We start from the raw sequence: 15,502 nt of genomic DNA, 5'->3' as shown, positions 1-15,502 counted from the left end.
CATGTGAGACTTCCGGGCGGGGGGGGGGGGGATGGGAAACACGGGTGCATGCTAAACACTCACAAGGGAAAAAGTTGGGGAAGGCTGGTAAATTCCAATGGTTTAGAATGCCTAATGCTCCCCTCTTTCCCACCGTCACCCCCACCCCCAGTGCGTAGGCACTGAAAGCTCTGGAGCACTTTTGAGTCAAATGGGGTGGAGTGGAAGAGGGTGGGTTCTTCTCTTGCCCCCCTTCCACCACTTTAAAACTGTCAGGTGTGTTGTGCTTGGCTTTGCCAAAGGTCCAAATAGACCTGCTCCTTTACCACGAAAGAGCCTGCTTTTCCATTTTGGGAAGGTGGAGGAGGGACAAGAATGAAGGGCCTGTTCATGTGCTTTATGTGCCATCAAGTTGTATCTAACTTATGAAACAATTACCTCCAAAACACCTTGCTCAGATCATGTAAACTGAGAACCGTGGCTTCCTTTATTGAGTCAATCCATCTCATAGTGGGTCTTTTCCTGATGTCTTTAACGTTTCTAGCATTACTATTTTTCGAGTGTGTCTTTTCCAGTGACTAAAGGACAGTAGTTTCAAGTTTAGTCATTTTAGCTTCCAGCAGCACATTTATCAGATAACGCTTTTCTTGGGCTGTGCTTTATCAGACTGTGAAAGAGCGTAAGGTGCGTTTGGTGTTTCCCATGTCAAAATTATGTGTGCTGTATTTTTTAAAATGTCCAGAAAAAGACTAGCCTGAAAAAGATGCCTCTTGGATTGGGGTTTTTTGTGTGAAAACGGGGTGGGTGGGGTGGGTTGGTGAGGGAGTACACAGACATTATAGATAAAATAATGTAAAAGTATAATTATTCATTGACAGTTCATTGAGGTCAACATAATTTATTCTATCATTTGAAGGAGTTGTTGATTATATGCATTGATTATATACGTATATACTTGTATATATATACATGTGTGTGTATATATACACACACACACACACAGAGAGAGAGAGAGAGAGAGAGAGAGAGAGAGAGAGAGAGAGAGAGAGATGTATATAATATAAAGAGGTTGTCATTTTTTCCCCTTCAAAAAAAATGTAGGTAACCCTGAATGGTGTTAATACATTTCCCAAAGTTGTGAACTTTGTTACTTCTATGTGGGAGCTGCAACATCCTTTGGGACTTTACACCACTTTTTAAAGCAAGTGGTAAATGGAAATAAAGTACAACCTGAAACTTGGAGATGATCAAATTCTGCAGGGAAGATGCAGAAGCAGCACAGAAATGCAGCAGGAGGGAAGATGGAAGGTGATCAATTTTAACCCTCCTTTGGTCTGTATCTTTCCAATTTATCCAAATACATTCTAATCAGTTTTCCATGAAAGCCCGCCTAGTCCAATAGATTCAAAATTCAGATTTAAAAAACCCCAGAAAAATGTGACTCAGGGTTGCCAACTCTTAAGTCTGGAAATTCCTGGAGATTCAGGGAGTGAATCCCAGGGACTGCAAGGCCTGGGAAGCGGAGGGAGCTTAGTGGGGTATAATTAAATTGCCAAACTGTGGAGATCTCCCAGAATTACCACAGAATTCTGGAAAACAGACACCAGTTCCCCTGGAGAAAAGGCTGCTTTGGAGGGTAGAGTCTTTGGAGGGTAGAGCCAACTGAGTTCCCTCCTCTCCTCAAACCCTACCCTTCCCAGGCCCCAACCCTAAAATCTCCAAGAATTTCTGAACCCAGAGTTGGCAACCCTATAATGCAACAGTTCATCTTCCAGAGTAGCCATTTTCTCCAGAGGAACAGATATCTGTGGTTTGGCGATAAGTTGTAATTCTGGGAGATCTTCTGGCCCCACTTGGAGGATGGTATCCCTACAAGTGGGAAACCCAAAGGATTTTTGGGGAGCATCTTATTTTCTCCCCTCCCCCATTTCCTCATCTCTTCCCTAAAAGTCACCATAATTTCTCTCCTTGTCTTGTTTTATTCTCTTCTCTTCCCAGTTGAGCAGTGGGGAACCTGGAAGGACTTGTGGAGGAGAACCTCAGCTTCCCATATATCATACTTCTCACATATTTTCCTGTTCCCCTCGTTCTTCTCACCCCATAGCCTCACTTTTCTCTGCTCCCTTCTCTCCTTCCTACCCACCAACCAATTTCTCGTTTATCTGCTTCAGTTATAGTTATTATACCACACTGCCTTTTGTGGGGTGGCTGCTGTTTAATTGTAGCAAGCAGTCAGGTCTGGTGAGTCTTACAAGTTGCGTGTAACCAAGTCACTTATGGTTTCTGCCAGGCCTGGCCCCAATAAGTCCTCCCTCAAAGGCCAAAACAAGTCTGTGCCCTCACTCTGCTTTTTAATGAAAGGAAACCAAGGCTCAAAGGTTGATACACTGCTGTGGTATCCCAGCAACCCCCACATTGTCTACTTCATTTTGTAAAGCTATGATGCTACTTCTATTACATACTGTAAACCTGGGGATATTTCCAGGCTTGCAGAAAGATGTTTTGTCTGTCAAAGGATTCATTCTCTGGATTTAAGTATTCCTAGATTTGGCCATGTTGAAACCTAGATATATAAATACCTGCAGAGTTGTTACAAGAAAAAAGTTCATAACATTTTCTGCATATTAGAGTACTTTACTAACAATATAAATAGCAAATTACTCCGGAGCTTATTCTTATTAGGTGTTGCTGCAGTACATTCAATGCAGCAAGCAGCAGCGGAACCAGGTCCCAATGCAGCACAGTAGTAACCCATATGCGGTAGCCTTGGAGAACCATTTGTTTTCTCACCTTGTAGCTGCCCTCCATTTTCTTCAGCAGAGCTTAAACTGAGATGTTCAGTAACCTGCCCTTCACCTCCCAGATCTTCACTAGGGTTTACACACTGGCCAACATCTTCCTCACTTGCTGCTTTGGGGACTTCATTTCCATTAGTGCCATCTTTTTCATGATCCAACAAAGCACAATGCTCAGGAAAGTCTGATGGAGTTTTGTCACCTCTTAGTTCTCTCGAGCTGTTGCTGCTGGATATTATAGCACTGCTGCTCTTAGAGCTCATCTGGGAAGTGTACTGAGGTATTATTCCAACAAACCTCATGCCACGACTTGCTGCATCTTGAATCTATAAATCAAAAGAGATTATAAATTAATTTACAAGTTCTCCTTCAGAAATAGTAGTGTTTCAAAATTCACCACATCAGGTGAACTAGTGCTATTGGGGGGTGGGGTGGTGGGCTGTGGTGCATAGAAAGTCTTATTGGATTTGTATGCTACATTCCACAAGAGGCATACACTTCTTTTAAACTATATTTATATAAAATGTGAAAATACAAAAGACTACAATTTGAATAGTTATATATTCTATGGATATCATTACTGGAAATAGAACTGTTTTGAATTTTTTGCTTTATGGGTTTATTCATTAAAAATTAACATAACCAAATCAGACCTACATAGCAATAGTTCATTTCACCTATGTACTTTTAAAATAAGATATGGGAGACTTGAAATGCCTGCGTTTCCTATTAGTTTATATTTGAATGTCTTTAATATTATTTTTTTAAAAGAGATCCAAAATATTTTCAGCATAATTCAAAAACAAATGATAAAAATCATTATCTGTAATTATAAATATTTATACATTACACTTATCCCTAGAAATTAATACACACGTGCGATATTTTCATCATATGCCAAACCTTAGTGAGCCACACTTTATTGATTTGGTTAAATGATGCCAGTTCTTTGCAAACTGAACATGAACAGAATTGGGAAAGCCAATGAATAATGGCCTTTTTGATGCAACCATATCTAAAAATTCAAGATAAAGGAAGTAAATCATAAGATCATATTAATTTTCTTCTAAAGTTGCAGTGTCCCTTTGTTTCCATCATATGTGGAAGTTTACATCTCTAGCACTTCTATTATTGTCTCCATATATTTCAGCTTACAGAAGTAAGATGCCAGCTATGTAGTATCTCATAGAAATTTCCCTTCAGATTGACACATCAAGTTGCCTTTCAACATGAACCTTTGATGAAAATTCAACCAACTTTAATTTTTATTCAATTTCAATTTCTTTCATTTCTTTCAAATGTTACAGTAGATCACGATGCCCCCAATTCTTAATGCTTTATTTCAACAGTCAGAAGTGAAATATGTTCAATACTAGTTTCATGTAGAGAGACAGAATTAGGTAGGAAAAAAGAAGTATGATTTGATACCACTCCCCCTCAGCCACATCCACGGTTTTACAGCACTAACTTTTCAGGTTGCAATGAAACACTGTTGTTTTTTGTCTATTAAAAACCATAAAGTAAATGCCATACTTTTGCTCCACGGTGATGCATACAAAATGCATATTGTGCTAGATCCTGTCAATCCTATCCATGTACATAAAATTGAGGGAATTTTTCTTCCATTGCCTGTTAATGATTTTAATGTGTGTGACTTTAAACTGAGAGCTGGTTGGAGAGAGAAAGGGGGTGAGAGGGAGATGGGAGAGTGATGTGCTTGGCTGATTTTAGAGTGTGCAGGTGGGAGGGCTATTTTCCTTAGGACCACAACCATTCACTTTGCCTTATAAACTCATACACACTACCAAAAGGAGATAAAGGTTTTTTCTAAAAATTATATTCCTGGTGACAGCTACCATATGGGGAAGAATGAAGGCAACAAATACTAGTTGGCATTTATATACTTATGTACAAAGAAAAAAGAAAGAGTGGACATTGCATTTGGTGGCCACGGGTGGAAAGATCTATCACACTGCCCCTCTAGCAGCATTTTGCTCCAAGGGACAGGGAACCAGAAATCCTTCTGCTCACTGAGAGTTTCTGCAGAATCCAAACCATGGGCTTCTAACATTGAATGAAAAAAATATTTTAAAATCTGTACCCTCAGCCAGCTTCCACAATCACAAAAGCAACCTGTATAAAACATTGCAATTAATACTGCATAAATCAAATAAAAATATTTGTCGTTTGTTGCACAGGTACAAATATAGTCCGAGGAATTTCTAGGAAAAAGGACTATCTGTGACCAGCTCAACAATGAGTCGACAAGGTGAGATTACCTTAGGCAGTATATTATGGGGGCGGGCGGGGGAGGGGTAGCCTCACTTCACCATCACGTACTGCCTCCTCCTAGTGGCTATTGCTTCATTTCTCCTGGTTACCCAAGCATATTGAAAGAAAGCTGAAATAAGACTCCGTGAATTCTCACAAGAAGTAACAATTTCAGGAAACTCCATGGCATATGCATAGCAAAGATGCTTAGGAACTAGTAGCGGTAGCTCCTCCAGAATTTGAGCAGTAGCAGTGAAAGATGGCAAGAGTTGGTGGTGATAACAGGTGGCAGTCAGGATGATGTCATCAGGAAGCACCCCTCAATGAGCCCTCACTCTCATTGAGCCCTCACTGGAACTGTCTTACAGGTTCTGTGGAAGATTGTTAATGAAGGTCACCTACTCCAATAGTTTGTTCCACTGGAGCTCCTACAGAACAGGCATGGAACCTCACCAAGTAGGTATGAATCTGGCACCACTAACATTGAATCTTGTGACACTAAAGCCTGGCCTGCAGGCTTACACAACTTGAATTTTCACATAAATTCTATGTGGCTATGCTATGTGGCTATGCTATGTGGCTATGCTATGTGGCTATGCTAAACTCCGCTGCTTCATATTGATGTATTTGGGGCTATGTAGGGATGGGTGGAGGATGATGATGTATGAGTCTGAAATTGCATGAGTCTGAAATTGTATGAGTCTGAAATTGTGTGCATCGAGGAATGCTGCTGTAAATTTCGTTGTGCGTGCACAATGACAATAAAATGCTTATGCTTATGCTTATGCTTAAATTCAGAGGTCATAACTACCCCACCCTTAAAAGACTGAATACCCAAATGCATTGAAAATCAATGATTGCCATAAACATTTTGGCAGCATTATATTGCAGAAAATTGCGGCAACTCATGTATGGAATGACAATACACAAAATAAAAACTTGTCAGTTTAAGTTGCATTGCTCCTATTACACAATACAATTGCAGCAAGCACAAGTAGGAACATCTCATTATAGTATCAAAATATAATGCAGCTTTACTCTTCACAAAAAAAACCCATAGCAGTACACTAAGGCGGAGTCTACACAGGCCAAAAACAGCGCCCCTGGAACAGTAAAAACACCGTTTTTCACACCACTATTCGCAGGGCTGCTGCCTCCACACCGAGGCAGCACCATGCTTTTTCCTCCCACCGGGGCAGAAACACTGTTTCCCTGGTAGCACTATGGGAATGGCACCGGGTTGGAGGCACCACTTTTCAGTACCTTCATTTTTTCCCACACTTACCTTCTCTCCTTGCAGAGCTCCACAGGGATGGGGAGGCCCGCCCATGCTGCCCTTCAATCCCCAGGGGTCAGAGGGCAGGGTGGGCATGCCTCCCTGTCCCTGTGGAGCTCTGCAGGGAAAGAAGGTAAGTGTGGGGAAAAATGAAGGCGCCTCCATGTGGAGGCACCCCCATGGGCTTCAGCCGCTCTTTGGGCTGCTTGTACCTCAGCGTGCGAATGGCTCTACCGGCATTATATATGCCAGTGGGACGCTGCTGTAGGGACCTGTGCGGAATCTGCCTATGTCTGTTAACATTACACACAAACAATGAAATTTTTACACCTTACAACAAACTCAATACACAAAACCACAGTGTAAATCACACACCCTTAAAAATGCAGGTCAGCATACTGAAATTCATACAAAAAAGTCAAAGGAAGCATAGAACAAAACATAGATGGCCAAACTCTTCCTCCCATCCCAAGCATACCAAATTATGCCAAAACAAAGAAGAGTTAAGTTGAAACTGTTGGTAGCCATGTACATGACAAACTGTACCACTTGTTGTAGTGAATAATGGTTACAGCTTCTGTTACACAGTCAGGCACAGCAGAGGAAAAGAAGGGACAACTGTACAAGCCATGCATACTCTAAAAGAATATGCTTAAGCCAAAGTCCAGAATAAAGGCCATTCCTATATATGTATTTGGATGATAAGCAGAGATGGAAAGAGACAGTCCCATGAGAACTTAACATAGGTCTCCAAGTCAAGGACAGCACTCTTGGACAATCCAATGTAAATGGAAAGTCACAAACTAGTAATAACAGAAAGGGTTCTCTGTCCTGCCCTCGGGTAAATAGCATGAGAAAAAATTAACAAGGCATGACTTTGGGAGACAACTATGTGCAAAAAGAATGTAAAGAATTAAAAAAACAGATGTGGTTACATGAGGCTATTTTTAATATACTGTCCTCCTCATGTCTCTCTCTACACTATGCACACACTGAAAACCCCATTTGGTGCTTATTGTTCTTATGTACTTAGACAAGTCCTCACCAGAAGCTGTAGTGCTGGATGAATTCATGAAAGTGCCATTAATTATAGTGCTATGATCTGTGTAAAAGCTTTTGAAAAATGATTGAGAAGAAATAAAAAGACTGTATTCTCACATAGAACCCAGCCTTCTATAATAAAATTATAATTTATCACCTGTTAACACAGATCTGTGGTTTTACTGAATTGCTGTTGTTACTGCAAGCCAAATGAAAACATGCATCTCTCCTTTTTTTGTGAAGCAGTTCCATGTAATTTAAAATATTGCCTTTAATTTTTGAAAGGAAGGCAGTTCTATTAAACACATGAAAATTGGACAGATAATCACTATTTTGAAACCCTCTTGCTGATGCATTGTGCTGGAATATTTTTAAAAAACTGAAAACAAGAAAGACAGAAGCCAACAGGAAGTGAAAGGGAAAACAGCTTAGAAATATAAGAACAGCAATACAACAGAAGAAACAACAGACATTTTCAAGAAGTTACAAGTAAATCTATTAAGCGAACACACAAACATTTGAATTGAAGGAACTAGTAGTTCTATTAATTGAAAAAGGTATCCCTTCTTTCTATCCAGCTGCAGATCTGAAGTCTGAACTTCCATTGTATAAATTACAAGATAAGATTGGCTGGTTGTTTCTTTCGACATGAGTTAAGATTCACTGCTGAGAGAATTATGAATGTCAACATTTTTTCATTATTTAAAATAAATAACAGTAGAATGAGACCAGTCTGAGATATGCAATTGTGGTATCTCTTCCTATTGCCCACCAAAATAAAGATAGCATGGGATTTTTCAATTGCAATCCAGATGGCATCAATTCTCCACACTCGCTGGATGCTGACAGACAGGGAAAAATAGAGAAGCAGTAATTTATAAAATAAAAAGGAAACTTCATTTTTTGGTGCATCTTTTTCCAAAATGTTACAAATCCACCAACTTCCTGACAATCATGCTACTAGACTGCATGCATACATGACACCTGGATGACAGAAACTACTTGCTGTTTTACGTTGTTTTTAGAACTTCAGTGCTACCACTGCAAGAACTGGAGTTGGCTTCGCCATGAAGCCAAGAGAAAGCCAGGTCAAAGCTGCAAGATTTTGGACAAACAGAAATAGTTTGCTAACACATTGCCAAGGTGAAATGATCACCATCACAGAGCTTCTCACCAACTAGTAACCCATTACAAGTAATATTTCAGCTGCACAATTCAAGAGAAGATTCCGTTTGGTCTTTGCGCTATGAAAATGGGAGCCAGCCATCCCTTCTAACGGGCAAAATTAGAAACCTTTGAGCGACTAGCATAACCTATTAATGAGACATCTGCTGAGTTCAGTTTTCGCACAGATTGTGTGAAATGGTTGCTTTATGGGATCCACCAGCTGGATTACCATGTTATATTGCTCTAGTTAGGTAAAAGATTGAATGAGGAAAACTGCTATCTTATTTTTATTTGTTTGGGGGTTTTCTAATAGACAGAGAGAACTTTTTCTCCCACTCCTAGCATTCTTTCCTTCATAGAGAATGAGACTGTACCCAGAGATTATACCTGTTTATATCAAACTGTAGGTTTTAAAGAGGCTTTGCATAAATGAACTTCAGTGAAAATAATCTCAAGTGTACAGAGCTACATCCCATGTTACAATTATATTGGTATGAAGAGTACAATAATAAAGTTCGTTTTTTGACATGGATGGAGGTTCATTGCACTCTGCTATCAAAACAGTAAAAAAAGTCGTCCTCAAACTCTTGTCATAAACTATCAAACTTTGAACTAATTTGATTTTTTGAAAATAATAAATATGTGGTTGTTAATTACTAGAAACAAATTTTCTAAATTCACAATCGATTTTACAGGCACGCTATCATGCTTGGTCATACTTTTCTTCACAAGGAGACTAGAAACATTCGTGGAAGATTGATGGATAACAAAATGGAGAGGGCCAGCATGGTGCAGTGCTTGAGAGAAGGACTCTAATCTGGAAAACTGGGTTCGACTTCCTACTCTTTCAAGCGAAGCTTGTTAGGCAACCTTGGGCTGGTCACAATTCTTTAGAACTTTCTCAACCAATACAGAAGTAGGCAGTGGCAAACCACCTCTGGAAAAATTCTATGAGGTCTCCATAAGTCACCATCACACAACTAAATGGAGCCTCCAAGTTCAAATCCAGTATGCTACTGAATACCTGTTACCAGGGGCATACCTAGGCAAACTGGCGCCCGGGGACAAAACCTGAGTTTGGTGCCCCCCCGCGCCCGGCGTATGGGCGGCCACCCTCCCCCACCATGACCAAACAATGATTTTTTGCACCAGCTCACAAAACACCTCCCACTCCCAGCAAAACATACATGGCTCTCTCACCACCAACTCTTTTCCTAATTTCCTAATCACAACAACCCTATGAGGTAGGTTGTTAGCCTGAGAAACAACTCCAAGCCAGTGGAAGTGGGTATTAAGCATGTAAATCTCTCACAAATCACCCTCAGAAAAGCATTTACCAAACAAATGTCAGCATCATCTCTCACAAAACACCTCCAGTGGAATCCACCCCCAAACAACATCACTTTCAATGGTGCTTAAACTAGGGAGCTCAGATTCTTCTTTTAAATCTACCTTAAAGAGGCCTTGAGTAATAGCATCCAAGCTTGGTGAGCTTTGCTTCTGGAGTGGGTGTGGGGGAGTTGAGAGCGTTCTGAGAGAACTCAGCCCACAGGCTTTCATGTGCAGGAGCAGGGAAACAAAATAAGCCTTTTGGGGGCCCATAAAATTGAACCCCCAGAAGCAAAGGCCTCCAAACCTGGATGCTATTACCAGGAGGCCCTCCTGGAGCCACCTTGAAAGTCTGATGCCTCTATCTTCAAAAATGTGCAGCCTGCCTAAACACTCAGAAATTCCCCATTGGCTACAATGGAGCAAAGTCACTGCAAAACAAAGAATCTTGGACAAATTTCTTGGGGTGCCTGGAAGGGGTGTATTTTTAAAGCTAGTGACACCAAATTTTCAGAGTATCATCTGTTAACTATTCTTATGATTCCACCCAAGTTTGGTGAAGTTATGTTCAGGGGAACCAAAGTTATGGTCCCTCAAATGGGTAGCCCCCATCTCAGGTTAGCTCCCATTGAAAACAATGAGGATGGGGGCACCCCCTTTGGGGGTCCATAACTTTGCTGCCCCTGAACCAAACATCATCAAATGTGGGTGGTAACATCAGGACAGTCTCTGGATGATACCCTGAAATTTTGGTGTCGCTAGCCTTAAAAGTGCGCCCCCTGCAGGCCGGAACGTGAAAAACACTTAAAAAATTTAAAAACACACAAACGACCCTGAAATGTTGGCGCCCCCCCCCCACGTGACCAAATGGGGGGCGCCCGGGGACATAGGGTACCCCCTGTCCCTAGGCAGGAACGCCACTGCCTGTTACTCCAAGGCAAGCCGCAGGGAAGGACAACTGGCTTCATGCCTTGCTTCCTAATCTTGGTTGACCACTGCAAGAAACAAGATGGTGGCTGTAAATCCAGGCCAGCTGCTGTCAGTAACGCAACCAAGTGCTTTTTGGTTTGATCAGTACACACAATTCAAAGAGCAAAATAGAGTTTTAGTAAAGAAAATTGGAAAAATGTTTAAAATAAGAACAAATACAGTTTGGCAATGACAGAATATACAAAACATAACAAAGCCAATTTACTACTTACTGAAGTCCTACACTGTATAATTTTCTTGAGGCTTAAAGGTTTCAGTGTTTAAAGTGAGTTTCTTTCTGGCAGTAAGGTAGGGGAAAGGAAAAAAAGAAACACTTACTGTTGGACTGACTACCAGAGGGGTGGGGCGGGGTGGGGGGAAGGGCGCCCAGGGCAACACCTGTTCTAGGTGCCCCCCACTGCCCCCATGCCCCCCTTACCTTAGCTGGAGGAAGCGTGCTGCGGGCCGCCACTCAGAGCAGCCTGGTGGGGCCAGGCAAAGGAGGGGTGATTCTCTGCCCCCCTATGTGACCAGCTTGAGGGCATCTACGTTTGTTGATTTTCTGCTGTGATCTGTACTAGCGCTCTGTTGCTTTGAGGGGTCTGAATCTTCTATAACATCACAGAGTCAAATAATATTCCCAGTATGGGGACCCATGGTTAAATAAGGTTAAAAGGAAAACACAAATCTTTATGTAAGAAAAATAAAAAAAATCTTATTAATTCTGTATATTGATTGAACCCTTTTGATATTTGATACCTTTGAATGTTTTAATAAAAATTAACAAGAAATTTCTCAAAGATGACTGTTCTCAAGAAACTGATGTGTTTGAATATTGTAATATAAGGTACTATTAACACATTAAAGCAATAAATATAGTTCTAAAGTTTTGACATGATCTTTACATGCAACAGTGGGCTGTAGGCAAGGATCTCTGTGTACATTCCTGTTACAGAGATAAGCATTGACACCACCCATATACCCATCTGAGGAGAGAAGGCCCAGTTTTGATTTCTCCCTCTTCAGCAAATCCCACAAAGAGATTGGAGCCGAACATGCCAACAATATATTTAACAAATATGCATGAAGACAGCATCCAGCATGGGCCCCCACAGTCATTAACCAAATTAACAAATCATTCCCATACAGTGTGCCTTCAGGGTACAGTATGGCTGTTGCAGGGACCAGTTTCAAATGTCACAAGAGGCACAATTTTCAGAACTGTCAAGGCATTCTGCACATCCTTATGGTCGACCAAATCAATTTCCTCTCATGCCAGATTTTACAGAATTTATCCCAATATATACTTGGCTCAGAGAATAAGTTGACAAAAAAATCACATCAATTATCATACAATTTTTGCAGGCTAATATGAAATGCTTTCCAGAATGGAAAAATATTACAGAATTGGCACATAAAGACATCAAACCATCACATTAGAGAGGGTGGTAGGTATTTTTTCTTCTTTTCACATTGTGTGCTACAATGCTAAATACTACAACAACACAAAAGGAGAAAGTCTGTTTCAAAATCATTAGACAACAGAATCAATTCAACTGTGATTATTTCAAGGATGTGTTTTCTAGTTAAGGACCATATGTAGAAATCCTCAATTCCTTTGATTGCTCCAAACAAAATCTTAGACTCCTTTTTGTTTTTCAATCTTAAATACATAATTAAAATACTTGTAATATATTGCAGAGAATTGTTTTGCTAGTATAGATTTTGGAAAACTGCCCAATGCAATCCAATACTTCCAAGGGTTCTGATTTTCCAATGCTAAATAAGACAAAGCCTGTTGGACAATTTACATTGCCACCAGTTAAACTAAACAGGAGAACTGAGGACATCAGTGAGTTCAAACCACTTTGTATCATAGTTTTGCCTGAACTCACCAAGACAGGGACTGTGAAGGACATTGACAGCCCCATCCAGGAGTGGGAGAGGAGCGAATTCACCTGTGCGAGCAGAGCTGTGCCAGCAGATTTGTCCACCCCAGGGCAATTGTCCTGATGGAGGTGTGATTGCACCATTGGCAGCTGCCGCCACCCTCTCCAGAGCTGGAATGCCAAGCTGGACGTTCTGCCACCGGTGTAGCAGGGGCAGGCCAGGGGAGGATCTGACATTAGTTGGCTTCCTCCTGGTCTATTAAGCCCAATGGGGGTTTCTCTGTGACAGGGAGACTTTTTCACTTTTTAAGCCCCCCCCCCCCCCGCACGCCACCAGGAAGTCTCTATGAGAGGGGCGGGGGCGGGGCACGGCACAGCTGGCTTCCTGGCCCCTTGGATGGGGCTGCCTGTAACCTTATGTATTTATCTATGTCTATTCATTTATAGACTTTCTTTCTTCCATGGGATCCAGAATATTACATCTAAGGCTCCCAGACAATCTGCCATCCAGATTCAGTCAAATTTGGATTAGTTGTAACAATTTTGCTGCATTGTGAGTTTTCATAAAATGTCTTTTGTAGTTGAGAAATATTATTTGAGGAGCTTTCATCCTAAGTCCACCATCTGCATTTCCAGTTTGGGGGATTCAGTGGACAACAGTCCGCAGAACGAAGAGGCCTTATAGGGACATATGGGGCGATGCGGTCCCGAAGATTCTGACTTGGTTTTGGGAGGTGATCTCAGAAATTGCTTTGTTTACATGCAGTGATTCAGTGATGACTTGCTTCAATGATCAACTTAAAGTTCTCTTCACTTTGCCAAATGGAGTGTGTATTGTACTCTTCTTATACTTGTGTCTAGTTAGAAGAGTGCATTCTAGGGTAATAGTTGGTATGTATCTATTATTGCTCCATTTTGGGGTTTGTGTGTTTAGCTACTTTTAACTGCCTTTAGTACATCTCATTCTCCTCTCTGTCCTTATTTGAAAGTTTTCTCCAAAAGATGGACTCCATTTAAAAGACCTTCATCAAATCTGGAAGCTTCCTTCTGAGCTTACTTGTATTCTAATCAACTTCCCAAGCCCAGGAAAGTTTTTTTTACAAGAACCCTTTCCACAACACATTCTTTTTTCCAGTCTTGGATAAGGATTTTCACATTGACACACAGCTGATTTAGACAGAAGAGGGATCCAAACCTTTTCTAATTATTTTGAGATGGAATTTCTTGGCTACCATCCAGAATAAAGGAAGAATCTAATGTTACCAGTATGCACTAATTCAACACAGCTTGCAATGTTTAAAGACTGATCTGAGTAGTGGTTACTTCACAAATACTTTAAAGATAGGTTTGAGATATGAATCATGCTACAATAAGATAGCTATGAAAGAAGGAATAGCTAATTTCAGTGGAAACAGCATATCAGAAATTTAAACCAGGGATACAAAACTTTTGTATTCAGAAGAGACACTACATTTTCTAGGCACTAGTTGGACTATAATAAGGTTAGCTTATATAATACAAACATGGAACACATGTACTCAGATGATACTCAATCATTGGTTACGGAGTACGGGGCCTGAGGAATGAATATGCTTCCTGAAAGATCCCTCAGGAGGCAGATTGGCAAGAGCCTTGCTCTTTCAGAGTGTGCACATTATAATGGTTATTTATTTAAATTAAATAAATAAATACAATAGTTTTCAAGACAGAGAACAACAATACAGAGAATAACAACAATAAAATGTCAATTGAAAGAACAGCAACAGACAAAATTATACGATAGTGAATACAATAAAGGAAAACCAAGAGTACACGGAAAGTAATGTTTCAGACACAAATGAAAATTGTTTAATGATCAAGTTGCCAAAATAGGAGAACTATAATCTACAGCTTGAAGACCACTACCAGAAAAGTCCATTTTGTAGTGGTCACCAAACTGATAATTGGTGGGGCCATCGGTATTTTGTTCCAAAGGGCATAGAATTACAAACAGAATGGTATCTATATGTAACATCAGTTGTTCACTATACTTCAAGGTTGCTAGGTAATGTCTGGCAACTGATGAGAGGGTTGTGTGGGACAGTGTTCCAGAAGAAAAAATAAGCCTCTTCTCCTTACAGGCAGTTCCTACTGGAGAGCTCCTTGTGATTCCTAGAGCTTGCCGGGTAACTCTAGCAGTCACATGGAAACTCTATGGTAAACCTGGGTAGCCTTCCTACTTACAGGAAGTTCTTACTGTAGAGTTTCGGAAAGTAGAAGAGGCCACATTTTTCATTTTAATTTTCCTCCCTACATTGGTGGGGATTCCCTGTCCCCACCAGGGGCTTGGCAGCTCTACTGTATTTTTTAGGGTCACTTTGAAATTTACTGCAGCTTTGGGCATCCAGATCCCAAGCAATTCCACACCACTTTCTCCCTCTCAAAAAAAGGAAGAAATGTCACATCAATTAACACTAAACAACTTTATATTTTACTTTTAATGTTTTGTATTTGCATTACCATGATGTAATCTGGCATTACCTACCAACAAGCTATATTTCATGGCCAAAGACAAACCCAGATATATCCCCAAGCCTCCCCTCCAGTTCTTCCGGTTCTTTGCTGATCTTGCAATCTACCTTTAAGATAGCTGTGACCTACTTTTGGGTCCCAATCTATAGTTTGATAACCAATGTGCTACAGCTACATATTTGCAATTTTATTTCCTTACAATTTGAAACTGTAAGCAACCATCTTATTCTCAATCAAAATTTGATAGAGCTGCTGGGGGTCCAATGAAGTAGTTT

The 15,502-nt window shown here is 40.6% G+C and overlaps 1 protein-coding gene across 3 annotated transcripts in view; it reads right to left on the bottom strand.

Moving 5' to 3' along the window:
* The window catches only part of RFTN1 (raftlin, lipid raft linker 1), a 136,056-nt gene that overhangs the window by 44,917 nt on the left and 75,637 nt on the right, over positions 1–15,502 (bottom strand). For all 3 annotated transcript variants that reach the window (XM_048511525.1, XM_048511522.1, XM_048511523.1), the window contains exon 5: positions 2,770–3,100. In XM_048511525.1, the coding sequence (XP_048367482.1) occupies positions 2,770–3,100 (331 nt within the window). The remainder of the gene's footprint in view (positions 1–2,769; positions 3,101–15,502) is intronic.

This window comes from Sphaerodactylus townsendi, linkage group LG11 (genome assembly GCF_021028975.2).
Source record: "Sphaerodactylus townsendi isolate TG3544 linkage group LG11, MPM_Stown_v2.3, whole genome shotgun sequence".
In the NCBI taxonomy this organism is placed as follows: domain Eukaryota; kingdom Metazoa; phylum Chordata; class Lepidosauria; order Squamata; family Sphaerodactylidae; genus Sphaerodactylus; species Sphaerodactylus townsendi.
The sequence above is the reverse complement of the archived record's forward strand: the minus strand, read 5'-3'. Positions and strand labels throughout refer to the sequence as shown.